Source organism: Natrix helvetica, assembly GCF_964273705.1.
Source record: "Natrix helvetica genome assembly, chromosome: 1".
NCBI classification, from domain to species: Eukaryota; Metazoa; Chordata; class Lepidosauria; order Squamata; family Natricidae; genus Natrix; species Natrix helvetica.
The window spans coordinates 95,996,159-96,010,410 of record NC_138548.1 but is presented as its reverse complement, the minus strand read 5'-3'; the positions used below and the strand labels follow the sequence as shown (position 1 = coordinate 96,010,410).

General features: G+C 46.0%; 1 protein-coding gene across 1 annotated transcript in view; it reads left to right on the top strand.

Annotated features, from left to right (window-relative positions):
• KIF18A (kinesin family member 18A) overlaps positions 1 to 14,252 on the top strand; it is a 59,854-nt gene that overhangs the window by 26,733 nt on the left and 18,869 nt on the right. Inside the window, exon 12 of the mRNA XM_081934824.1 lies at positions 64 to 302. Within this exon, the coding sequence (XP_081790950.1) occupies positions 64 to 302 (239 nt within the window). The remainder of the gene's footprint in view (positions 1 to 63; positions 303 to 14,252) is intronic.

The following is a 14,252-nucleotide window of genomic DNA, read 5'->3' as shown; positions in this document are numbered from 1 at the left end:
AATTAATGTGCTGTCACCTAAGATGTTTTTAAGATACTTACAATTTTCTTCTTATTGTTACAGAATCCTGAATTTTTCACTTCCAATTTTAAGAAAACAGTATATTGCTTTAAAAGGGATGCAGTTAGCCAATGGTGTCATTGAGGATGATTTCACAGAGTTAAAACAGCTCATTCGCAGAGAGAAAGCTGTAATTTGGGCTGACCAGATTGTTGAAGAAGAATCAGATCAAAATGATCAGCTCAAGATGTCTGCTGTCATGTCATTTCCACAGCTTGTGAGCTATCGAAATACTCCCTGTAGTAAGTAGCTATATTTTGTATATAAAATGATGACTTATATTCACAGAAAATGACCTTATCTCAAAAGGCACATTTACAGTAAAACCCAACATAACCTAATGGGTATTTTCCTAGAATTTACTGTGGTGTAATCAATTAAATGCAAGGGAGAGAAAATAGGTTTCCAACTTCTCTAGAATCTTTCACAAAATGAATCTTTCCCAATGTTTTCACGTTGGTCCAAGCCAGTAGAAGCAGTAGTGTGATGAAACCTCTGGATAATTGGATAATTAAGTTCATCACCATTTAGCTACATCAGTGTCATGGAGAATACTATTTCATTTATTTAATTAATTTATTTGCTGCCCATCTCATAACTAAATGACTTTAGGTGTGTACTATTGCTACCACTACTCTGATCTTTACATGCATAGGCACACCACAGCATCCAAATAACTTTTCTGAGGTCTTAATGTCTGGTCTACTCTAGTCTCTGACAAATGTTTTATCATTCGTCCAAAAATGATTTGCAGGATGGATATTGAGTTTATCTGAAAATACAGTTATAGTATCTGTGTCCACACTGCTAAACATATCAGAATGGTTATTTCCAACTTGGTAATCTAATGAAAATTTCAGGGTATTCTCTTAAAATGTTATTTTCATTTATTACAACGGCGTGGGGAGGAGGGGATGCGAGGACAGGATAAGATCCCAAGGTCGGTTGGGAGACCATGGCTGCTGGTTACGCCCGGTCGCTTGTACCAACCCCTGCAGTCTAGGTGGACAGGTGCTACAGAGCCAGGACCTGCGGCTGATGCTTTGCAACGCAAGGTCTGTTACCAACAAGGCCCCCCTCATTAATGAGTTGATCTCAGAGGGGGAGCTAGACCTTGCAGGGATAACGGAGACCTGGTTGGGCCACGAGGGTGGTTTACCCCTCGTGGAAATGTGCCCACCAGGTTTCCGGGCATTCCATCAGCCCCGGGCCCTGGGTAAGGGTGGTGGGGTGGCGGTGGTTATTCGGGAATGTTTAGAGCCGAGGGAGTTCACTGTCCCTCAGATACCCGGGTGTGAGTCCCTTGGTGTGAACTGGGGCCCAGGGAGGCAGTGGGGCTTGCTGATTGTATACTTGGCTCCTCGCTATGCATCAGCAGCCCTGCCCGAGCTCCTCGAGCTAATCTCAGTGACGGCAGTTGAGACTCCCAGACTTTTGGTCATGGGGGACTTCAACTTGCTGTCAACGGGAGCGGCTTCCGAGGTGGCTCGGGAGTTCATGGCTTCCATGACGGCCATGGACCTGACCCAATTAGTTCAGGGCCCCACTCACGAAGGGGGCCACACACTGGACCTCATTTTTGTATCTGAACAGTGGACGAGTGATCTGGGAATAGGGGACTTAGTCATCACGCCCCTGTCATGGTCAGACCACTCATCCCTCCGGCTGGACTTCCCTGGCGCTATCCCCCACCGCGAGGAGGCGGAACCAGACTCTACAAGCTGGTACCGCCCCAGGCACCTGATGGAATCGGATAGATTCCAGACGGAGCTTGGGCCAATACCTGTGGCCTTGTCCCGCTCCCGCTCCGAGGACCTAGTGACTGCCTGGAATAGGGCGACGACTGGGGCCTTGGACCGGGTTGCGCCTTTGCGACCTCTCCTGCGGCATCAACCCACCCGGGCTCCTTGGTTTACTGAGGAGCTAAGGGTGATGAAGCGCCACAGGAGACGTCTAGAGAGCAGGTGGAGGTCCTCACGCTCCGAATCTGACCGAACACAGGTAAGAGCCTATTTGCGGACTTACCTTGTGGCAATAAGAGCGGCCAAGCGTAGACAATAATAATAATAATAAATTTGAATTTATTAGCCGCTCCCTTTCCAGGCAGGACTCGGGGCGGCGTACAATGGACATTGTGCCGCCCTTATTGCGTCCGCGGATAACCGCCCTGCCGCCCTGTTTCGGGTGACCCGCTCCCTTTTATCGCAGGGGACGCGGGAGACACCCTTACAGGGAAGAGCAGAGGAGTTTGGGGAATATCTTCAGGACAAAATCGATCAGATCCGGAGCGGATGGACCTCCGTCAGTGGACCAGACGAGCCGTCAACAGCGAGTCTTGAGAGACCATTCTGGGAGGAGTTTGACTCTGTTGCCCCCGAGGATTTGGACAGGTTGCGTGGACGGCTGCGACCCACCACATGTTCAATGGATCCGTGCCCCTCCTGGCTGGTACTGGCAGCCTGGGAGGTGACACGAGGCTGGCTTCTGGGCCTGGTGAACGCCTCATTGGGTGAGGGATACTTACCAACCACCTTGAAAGAGGCGGTGGTGAGACCCTTGCTCAAGAGACCTTCGCTCGACCCAATGGAGCTAGCTAATTACCGTCCAGTCTCCAACCTCCCCTTCTTGGCGAAGGTTGTTGAAAATGTGGTGGCGCAGCAGTTTCCACGACACCTGGATGAATCCGACTATCTAGACCCACGCCAGTCCGGCTTCCGACCCGGGCACAGCACTGAGACAGCCTTGGTCGCGTTGGTTGATGATCTCTGGAGGGCCAGAGATAGGGGTTGTTCCTCTATCCTATTCCTATTAGACCTCTCGGCGGCTTTTGATACCATTGACCATGGTATCCTATTGCGCCGGTTGGAGGGGATGGGAGTCGGAGGCACCGTTTTGCGGTGGTTCGGCTCCTACCTCTCCGACCGGAAGCAATGTGTGTTGACAGGGGGGCAGAGGTCGTCCCTGAGGCCACTCACTTGTGGGGTGCCACAGGGGTCGGTCCTCTCGCCTCTCCTGTTCAACGCATATGTGAAGCCGCTGGGTGAGATCATCCGTGGTTTTGGGGTTGAGTACCACCTGTACGCTGATGACACTCAGCTGTACATTTCAACCCCAAACCACCCCAACGAGGCTGTCGAAGTGATGTCCCGGTGTTTGGAAGCCGTCGGGGTCTGGATGGGGGACAACAGACTCAAACTCAACCCCTCCAAGACCGAGTGGCTGTGGGTACCGGCACCTCGGTTCAGCCAGCTGACACCATCGCTGGCCATAGGGGGCGAACAACTGTCCCCTGTGGAGCGGGCACGCAACTTGGGCGTCCTCCTTGATGCCCGGCTGTCAATGGAGGACCATGTGGCAGCCGTGGCGAGGGGGGCGTTCCACCAGGTTTGCCTGGTGCGCCAATTGTGCCCCCTACTGGACCGGAGTGCCCTGCGCACGGTCACTCATGCACTGGTGACGTCTCGCCTGGACTACTGCAATGCCCTCTACATGGGGCTTCCCTCTGGACGCATCCGGAGACTGCAGCTAGTTCAGAACGCTGCCGCGCGGGTTATCATGGAGAGTACACGTTACTCCCACGTAACACCTCTCCTGCGCGAGCTGCACTGGCTACCTGTGGCCTTTCGGGTGCGTTTCAAGGTATTGATTACCATCTTTAAAGCGCTCCATGGCATAGGACCTAGTTATCTGCAGGATCGCATCCTACCACACACGTCCCTGCGACCTATCCGCTCACACAGGGAGGGACTCCTCCTGGTGCCGTCCGCTAGGCAATGCCAGCGGGCGACACCTAGGAGTAGGTCCTTCTCTGTGATGGGCCCAACCCTCTGGAATGACCTCCCCCCCCGACATTCGAACTACCACCGACCTCCGTTCCTTCCGTCAAAAATTAAAGACTCACCTATTTCGATTAGCTGGCCTGGCACTCTCTTAGTTTTATCTCCCGGGGATTTATTTTAATTGGGTTTGGGTTTTAATTGGGGATGTTTTTTAGGGTTTTAGAATATATTTATTTCTTGTACAGCCTATCTCCTCCATCCAAATGTATTTAATTGTTTTATGATTGTATTTTTATCTGCATTGACTGTACACCGCCCCGAGTCCCTTTTTGGGAGAGGGGGCGGTCTAGAAATCCAAGAAATAAATAAATAAAATAAAATAAATAAATAAATGAGGTTACTAGTCAATTGGGAAAAACAAGTTTTGAATTCCTAAATTGTTTTAAATTTGGCCCCCAATTGTATCTGATCATTGATGATTTGGACCAAGCTGAAAGAGGCTGTTTTCCAAACCTTATGGTATTCTGTTTCCTTTTTTTTTTAAAAAAAAAGGGCACTGCCTAAAATTGCATGAATTAGCAAAAACTGTTTTTTTCAGAAAATACATTCCTGAGAGGGTCAAAGTTTGTAGCTGCTAAAACCCTGCTTATATCTTTAATAAGCAAATCTTTGGGTGAATATTAATGTAGATCCTTCTTGTAGCTTTTTGGTGTTGGTTTTTTTTTTTTAAATTTATAATCTTTTCAAGATGTTGAACAGGAAATAGGCTTTGTGCACAGAGGGCTTAAAAAAATCACCACCTGTTACACAGCGATCATTATTTCTTACTTTTAAACCCATATTTCACATGCAGCATAATTTAGTTGTCAAAGTAACAGAAATATTTCCATTTTTGGGCACCAGACTTTTTTAAAAAATTGTTTTTATTTGACGTTTTCCAAACATTCACAATTACACTTTTACAGCTTTCCGTTATCTGTTTTTCTTTTTTTCTAATTTCGGGTTTTCCATTTTATAACCTGTCTTATACATATTCCTCTTTGTTTCATACTTTCTCATTTTTACAATATATATGTGTATCTACAATATTTCCATCTCTATTGCTTTTTAAGTATATGCCATCCCCTTTTATTGTGTTTACTATGTATTCCTTATGCACTGATTTTACATTTCTTTTCAAGCCAGTTATACCACCTATTCCAGGGTGCTGGAATTCTGCTGGGGAATTCTGGGAGTTGAAGTCCACAAGTCTTAAAGTTCCCAAGTTTGGACACCCCTGACCTATTCCATATCCTGTTTCCTCTCTAGCTCTTAGTTCCATCGTTAGTTTGTCCATTTTCACGCATTCTAGCACTTTTTTTAATGATCTCTGCATTTGAGGGAATGTTTTTTTGTTTCCAACTTTGGTCAAATGAGATTCAGGCAGCGATGATCATATGAAGCATTATATATTGGATATCCTTACTAATATTTTTTATTATTATTCCTAGAAGAAACAGCTCAGGGTTCATATCAATTTTTTTGTTCTGTTATTTCTTCTAACCATTTTTGAATTTCTGTCCAGAATTCTTTGGCTTTCGTATATGTTCACCAACATATGATAGAAAGTCCCCTGTTGGTGGTTACATTTTCAACAGTTTGAAGATCTATTTGGAAACATTTTGGCCAATCTTGTCGGGAGTAAATGCCACCTATAAAACATTTTGTAGTTGTTTTCCTTATAAGATGCTGACATTGTCAATTTAAAAAAAAAATTCCTATAATTTTTCCCAGTGCTCCAACTTAATATTGTACCCGAAGTTTTTAACCCAAATTATCATTGTTTCCTTCATGGTTTCCTCCATTTTTGACCTGTGGAATACCCTTCCCCTTGGAGTCAGGCGGGCCCACACTTTAGTTTTCCAGAAAACAGACTTGCTCTTCCTTCGGTACTGATAGAATAAGGCTGGAGCCCAAGAATTGTATAGATTTGGTGTATGGAGATGAGAAGTCAGGCAACTGGTTTTCTTGCTTATTGTTTGTGGTTTTATTATTTATGTGAGCCATCCAGAGTTTTGTAAGATATGGGTAGCCATGTGATTCTTTTAAATAAATAAAGTATCAGTTTGATCCTATAATATTCGGATTTAAAGAGGAAAGATATGAGTGTACCTTGCTCCTAAATATAGTTTGATGATAATAGCAATAGTATTTAAACTGTCAGGTTCCGAAGGGTTAATGAAAACAGGCAAAAACAGAGACGGTTTGAAAATGCAGTTTATTTCCTTTCTGTGGCACGAACTGACCAACAAAGCACTAAGGCAATGAATAAATTGTCAGAGCTGATACCCGGTGCTCCTCACCATCTTTTATAGTTACTTCGTAATTCGACTAAACCCCACTCCCGCACACGCACACCCATCACCTCGTGACCCAGAGTGAAAACCACCCGGCAATCAATCATGGATTGTTTGCAGTTAGTTATCAATTCTGGAATGTTCTCAGTGGAAACCTCCTGGCAGTCAATCATGAAGAGCTTTGTAGAGTTCTCAGCTGGACTGCTTCTTGAGGGAAATCTCCATCTGGTAAGCACGAGTCTTGGCAGCTGGCCCAGTTGCCCCCCCCTCCGAATGCCAGCCGGAGCCGACATGCAGCCCCTCTACCACGGAGACAGCATCTGGGGAGGAGTCGAAGGACCCCTTTCCCCTGGTTTTGAGAGATAACTGCAGTGGAATCTCGCTACACGTTGGGCGCCCTACAGTCCGTACTTTGAATCCATGATGCCTCCGACAGGGGATAACCCTTCCATAAAACAAGATATTGTAACCTCCTTCTGTGCCACTTGGTATGCGCAATGGTGGAGCGCTACTTAAGGTGTATATGGTTCCATAGTGCTTTACAGCATTCTCTCAGATATTTACAAATGACAGCATATTGCCCTTAATAATCCAGGTCCTCATTTTATCAACTTCAGAAGGATGGAAGGCGGAGTCAACTTTAACCCTGTCAGGATCGAACTCCAGGGTGTGGGCAGAGTTAGCCTGCAATACTGCATTTTAACCACTGGGCCACTGTGGTTCTTTTCAGAATATCCATGTTAACTAAATGATGGTGAGTCGAGGACTAGTGCTGGAAAAGGCTTGTAAATTTGCAGTCTAAGAAAACAGACAACCTGGAAGTTTATTTTCAGAAAAGAGAAAATATAAGGAGAATCACTGCTAAGACTTAGTGAAATAATGGTTTAGAAAGTAAAGAAATAATACAAAGTAAGTCATTATTTTAGCAGAGGTTTTTCTCATCTTCTCCTCTTCACCCTGAAAAAAGGTCTCATTTCACTTCTTTTACTGAGTGCGGCATAAATTAGTATACAAGTCAAGCAGATCACAAGCTTTAAAAGGATCTGGCATTTAAGGCTCACATGTCCAGTTCAGATTGATAATGTGATCCATGCCCTCTGTGTGTGTGTAAGTTGTACACAACAATTCCGCTTCCAACCAGGCATTTACTTGCTAGTATTTCTTTCAGGATTAAGGTTCTTGGCATAGTTTCAGGTATTCCATTTCTTTTCATCCTTACTGTGCATTAGTAGAGGGATAAATCCATTCTTAAAGGCAGAGGAAAGTGTTCATTGCTTCCTTTATAACCAGGAACAAAGCCAATTATTTTACTGAAAGGAGCTAATTGCTGTGAATTCTGGTGAAAAGCAAAATCCTGACTTTGAACATGGGATCATCTGTTGCTCACTCTTGCTTGTATGATTCATCACATGCTCAGAAAAATCCCTCCCTTTCACTTTCTGCCTTCATTTTTAATAATAATGAAATAGTAGGAATCTTCCATTCTTTTCAATGCAAGCTGTTTTCTCACTTCATGTTGCATTTGCTGCTTTTAACATATTACATTGGACACTGTCTCCTGGTTCTCTCTTCATTAGGTAACATTTGCATCTCAAAATTCCATGAGTCAGAACGCTGTTAAGAGAAGCACATTGTATGATTAGTAAATTAATTGGGTCAATTGTCTTCACCAAAATGTCTATACTAATACTTTATTCTAATCGTCCCAAAGGTGCTTTTTCAAGAGGCAACTTGACTTTCTTGTTTTTCTTTGAAGATGTTTCGCTTCTCATCCAAGAAGCTTCTTCAGCTCTGACTGGATGGTGGGGAATGGAAGGACTTATATTCCTTGCAGACAGCTGGTCATTTGCATTCTGTTAGAGAGCTGATGCCACCTGGAGGTTTATCTGTGTCATCAGTGTTACCTGAGTAGGGCAAATGGGTGTGGAGCCTTCTTGGAACTGTTGAAAGGACTGTGTTGTAGACTGAAGATGGATGATGTTGTATCCTTCCCCCTCAGTTGCCTTGTCATGGTTCTCAGTAATGATCCCAATGAATTCAAGACTCTGAGACTGTGGCTTTTCTCAAAGATCTTGCTTATTGGGTACATCATATTGGCACATTCAAATGTGAAACCAACTCTGAATAATTCCCGTGCTTTGGTATACTTAAAGAATAGATATTGTTCACCACCACCACCCTTGTGTCACAAGTCACGTTAACCAACCAAACAGGCGGTGAATTTTTAATCACTTCCTCCTGCCATTGCTAGGACACCTTCAGCTGACCTTGGTTCTCATGAGCCTTATCGCTGTTATGCCTGGCACTATAGATGAAAACATTCTACACTCCTCACATCCCCCACCCCCCTCACCATATGCATGGCAACTTAGAAATGAAACAAAGTAAAGTATGGATTCAGCTAAGGTCGTTTCAAGAGTTGACATGCCTCTTGAAAGCATGGGACACCTTTGGGACAAGCATGACCTAGATGACTGAGAATCTCCATAGATTTTATTCTAGTATGTCCAGGTAAGATGGCAGGCTTGATTTAGCGTAGATTCTAAAAATAACTTGTCAGGCATGTGTTAACATAAGTTCTTAATTCTTTCTTTTTTCCTCTTAAAAAAAATCAACACGGTGATTTTGTCCTAAATCCAATCAGAAGTCTCATTTGTCTTTCTCTTTGACATAAACTCTACACTTGTGGTCTATGAGTCATATTTTTAAATATTATTTTCACACTTTCCCCATTAGTTGATGTCATGCTCACTCTTGCATTAGTTCTTTATCAATAGAGATTTCTGGAGTCCTAACATGATATGACTAAGCGTATCTAAAACTTTTTTTATACATTGGAATATTTTGTGTTCAGATTAATTCTGCATGCCAGCCTAAAATTATATCATATGCATGTTAAACCCACACCTGTTTTCTGAAATAATATATGATTAGAAAAATATCCTAGGAAAGAATTTTTTAAAAAAACTGCAGCATAATTTGAACAGAACTGTTTTATTTTTTGTGTATAAAGGAAAGCAAATTGGTATTTTTTAAAAAAAAAAAATCTCATCATCCTTATCTTTAATGATAAGGTTGGTACAATGAATGGTACTTTCTTTTGGCTCTCTTGGTATAGTATAATGTGACGTAGGAAGCAAGAAAACAAGTGCACATTTGGTTTTCCTTTCAAGTAGGTGGCTTGACACCCTTTGATATTTTAATTTGCAATGTGTTGCCCGGCTTGGTATCAAGCTGACTCAGGCTGTATCTGTATATCATCAAATGTGCCTTCTGAGGCTCACATTGGTCAAGTTGTTCCGTTTCTCAGTTTGACGATTCAGACTGATTCCTAATGCATAGTGACAAAGGTTTATGCACAGTTATATTCTAACCATAACATCAGTCCACATGGAACTTTTTGCACAGACTCATTAAATATGAAAAATTACTTTCTGGCATAAAGAAAAATATTTTCCCCTGTCTTCACTTTAGGAAAGATGACTATTAAATAAAAATGAAAACTGCTCAATATTTTCTGATCAGATGTATATAAAGGATTTATTTCAGTCTGAAATTTTATACCCAATTCATAGAACACTCTGACATCTGTCTTTGATTACTTAGTTCCTTTTATTCTCCTAGGCGATTCTTGGAGTGTCCAAGCATGGGTTAACTTCAGCTTGCTGCCCAAGGACTGAGTTTAAATCTTTAGTGTAGCCACGCATCCTGCTCCCTTTGGAGGTCAGTTTGAAAAACTCAGTCGCCCTAAAACAGGGGTGTCCAAACTTTTTGCAAGGAGGGCCAGATTTGGTAAGGTGAAAATGTGGGGTCGATCATTCAGCCTGACATTCTTTGAACCCTTAACATTAAATGCGAATTAAGTACCGTATTTTTCAGAGTATAAGACGCACCAAGATTTTGAAGAGGCAAATTAAAAAAAAGTTTTTGCACTCTCCCAAAAATGGCCCATTTTTCACGAAAATGGGCCTTTTTTTTTAAAGGGCATGAATAGCCTTTAAGAGGCTTCTAGAGTTCTCCTGGGGGCTAGGGGGGGCAAATTTGAGCACAAAATGGCCCGTTTTTTGCTCATTTATGCCCTCCGCAGCCCCCAGGATCACTCTGAAAACCTCCTAAAGGCTATGCACAGCCATTTTGGTGAAGGGGGCAGAGTTTTGGGAGGCAAAAAATGCTGTATTCAGTGTATAAGATGCACCCAGATTTTTAGCCTCTTTTTTGAGGGGAAAAAGATGCATCTTTATACTTGGAAAAATACGGTATTTTATGAAAGACTAAACAAATAACTCCAGTGGGGAGAAAAGGCTGCGGGCCGCTTGCAATTTGAAAAAGGGCCGCATTTGGCCCCTGGGCCACACTTTGGACATGCCTGCCCTAAAAGGATGTATTTGAGATTTCCAGTCCTTGAATAGCAAGCTGGATTTCTCCTAATAGCATTAGTGAAGCCTTTTTATTGTTTTCTTCCACTGTGGTAGTTTTAGATAGACCTAGGGTTTTTTTGTTTTACCCATGAACAGAGTTCCCTTCATCTAATTGCTTTCTCACGCGCAGACCAGGCTGCTGGAAGCATTAAAGCCTTCCTCATTTCCACGAGGCTCTGGCAGCACCGGGAGGTTCATTAGCGGCCGCTGGCGAGCCCTGGGGTCAGGTAGGGAAGTCAGGTACCCCTGAAATCCGTCGGAAGCCTCCTCTTAGCTCCGGAAGCTCTACTGGGCACTCCGGATCTCCGACGGCAGCTCGGTGTAGCTCCAAAACGTGTGGCGGCCATTTTGGGAGGGGAAAAAAAGTGCACACTTTAAATCCAAGCTGCTCTTTTTTCTGTTCTCTCTGCTGCAGCCTGGTCCCTTAGCAGATGGCCGCCGGGAGGGGTGCTGGTCAAATGGCCTTGCTCTGGGTCGCCAGGCAGGCCTCCCCCGAAGATCTTGATTGGCAGCCACAAGGAGTTTGGCTTTCTGGGCCATTCCTTGTCCCTATTAACAGCGCAGATCTGCGCGCCCTGAGGACTTCTCCTATTGGTGCCATTTTGTTGCTGCATTTCCTGCTGAGCCATTGCCTCAGAGACTCATCTCCTATTGGGACTCTTCTTACTTCAAGCAACCTTCTTTTGAGGTTTGAGAGCTGAGAGTTCACCATGGCCAGCAAGAGTGTGGAGAAAGCCGCAATCAGGCAGGGCCTACCAGCAGCAAGAGCAGCAGGCCTAATCCTGTGGCCACGGGTGCCAGTGCAGCATGCCCCACTAAAGGGAAGCAGCCTAGAACAAAGAGGGGATCCAAGGCAGAGGAGAGGTTGGCTGAGAGACACCAGAGCCCTAGAAAAGCAATTTCAAGAGCCTCAGGGCAACCAAGGGCTACAGCAGGATCTCCCTCCTTCTGCTGAGATTCCTGCTGACCCCTTTCCCATTCCAGATCCTTATCCAGATGAGCCTCCATCTATGGTAGAGGAGGGTGAATTTGGGTTCTCTCCCAACCCCTCTAGAGCATCTCCCAGATCTTTAGCCTCATCCCTAGAGGAGGAGTACTTAGAGGAGGTCAGTTTCCTATTGGAAGAGGAAATCTCTCTTTCCATGCCTGTCGCCAGGGCTTTGCCCCAGGACCAGGATCACACCACCGAGCTGACCACAGCCATGAAGGAGGTGGTTGCAAGAGCCATATCTCAAGGGATTGCTGATGGTATCCAGCAATTGGGCTTTCCCTACCCTCCCAAGCCAAACCAAAGACAAGGCAAGGGTTCCTGATCCCCCGCAGCAAGTTGGCAGGGTCTCCCCTCTGGGCTCCTCGGCTGTCAGTGAAACATCTGACATAGAGGGGGGGCAGTCAAGATGCCCCAGATGTCCCTGCATTTTCGGGTTTATTCAAGCCCTCCATGTTCCGGGCTATTCTTACCAAGGCTAGGGCCTCTTCTGTCCAGATGGAGCTTCCCACCCAATCAGATAAGAATTTGACTGATCAGGGCAATAAGCCAACAGAGGAAACTCAGGATCTAGGTGCAGGACTGCTCAAAGAGACCACTCCCCCCCCCCCCAGGAGCTGGTTACAGCTCCCGTTTTTCCTGGACATTATTCAGCACCAATGGGCCCAGACGGGTTCCATGGAAAATCCAAGTGGGGTGGATAAGAAGCGGTATTCTATGGAAGCCGCCATGGAGGATATCCTAAAGCTTCCTCAGGTGGACGATCCCATAGTGTCCCTAACCTCAAATTCGTCTCTCCCAGCCGACCTGCTGGAAGGACTTAAGGCTGAGACAAGAGAGCAGTGAAAGCCTGTCACAAGACTCACATGGCCACTGCATGGGTCATAAAAGCTTCCTCTTCCTACTTTGGTAGGGCGGCCCTATTTTGGCTGCGCAAATTGCTGTCCACTCTCCCGGCTAGCAACGTTAGGTCGCGCCAGGATGTCAACAAAATAATTACGGTGGTCGAGTATTCGGCCGATGCTTCGCTTAACACCACCAAATTCTCAGTCAGGGCCTGTGCCTCCAATGTGACCTCACGTCGCTGCTGTGGCTTCGTCACTGGCAGGCGGACATGGAGGCGAAGTGGAAGCTTGCTTCAGCTCCCTTCAAGGGAAGCAAGCTCTTTGGTAGGCCCGGGACTCCTTTTCAATTGAGTCCAAGGATAAGCGCAAGGTCTTGCTGGCTGTTACAAAGAAGCCAGAACGGAAAGGGCAACAGTTCTTTCGTAGGCAGCCCTTTCGTAATGCAGACGCCCCTCCTACATCGGGGGGCTACTCTAGACCTTACACCCAGTCACAGGACCACTCCCATGAGAGGTCCTCCTTCAGGGACAAGAATAGGCAGCAGGGGAATCACAGGTCATTCCGGGGGGGATATTCCAACCACTCCTTTCATCGAACTAAGTGACTGGTAACGGTCCCCTCCCATTGGGGGCTGTCTTCAGTTGTATGTCAACCAATGGGAGGAGACAATGATGGACGCTTGGGTGTTGAACACGGTACGTTACGGCAAACCTTAGAGTTTCTTTCGATACCTCCACGATGGTTCTTCCGTTGTCTCCTTCCCAAATCGCCCCTCAAACGCCAGATGATGCAGGCGGAGATCAGACATTTGCTAGACCTAGCGGCCATAGAGGAGGTACCCCCAGTGCAGGAGGGCATAGGGTTTTACTCGATCCTCTTCTTGGTTCTCAAGGCATGGGGGGAGGGCAATATTGGACCTCAAGAAGCTCAACATCTATCTAGCGTACAAGTGCTTCAAGATGCAATTGCTACAGACCGTCTTGGGTTGCATCAGGCAGGGCGATCTCATGACATCGATCGATCTGAAGGCGGCATACTTGCACGTCCTCATTCACCCAGCGCACTGCCAGTTCCTGAGGTTCCAATACGCAGACCATCATTACCAATACAAGGCCCTCCCTTTTGGCCTCTCATCGGCACCAAGTACATTCACAAAGCTCCTGGCCACGGTCGCAGCGCATCTCTGGTCTCGTCCTGTTCATCTCGTTTGTTACCTGGACGACATCCTCCTATTGTCGTCATCTGTTCCACAGGCACATCAGGACCTCAGCCTCACCATTCGCACCCTCCGTTAATCTGGACAAAAGTCACCTGACTCCGACCTCCAGAATTCAGCATCTGGGCACGGTGATCGACTCCACCATTTGCAAGGTTTTCCTCACACAACAGCGAGCGGACAGCATAACCTCCCTTGTGTGATGCATCAAGATGTCCAGGTCAGTTTCCATTGTGACCCTATCCCAGTTGCTGGGGAAATTAGTCTTGTGCATAGGGGTAGTTCCCTGGGCTCGAATGCACGCACGAGAGCTCCAGTGGTTCTTATACTCCTGGTTCAGCAGTGCAAGGCCAGCAACTCCAAGAGGGTGGTCAACATTCCTCCAAGAGTCATCCGATCGCTCAGATGGTGGCAATCGCCGGCTCTGCATCAAGGTCTCCTCTTCAAAGATCCAGAGCGCCTGATTGTAACTATGGATGCCAGCCTGTATGGCTGGGGCGCCCACTTTCAGACTCAGGTGACGCAGGGCAGATGGTCGCCAGCAGAGTTCGCCCACAATATAAATTGGCTGGAGCTCAGGGCAGCCAGGCTGGCACTTCGACATTTCCGC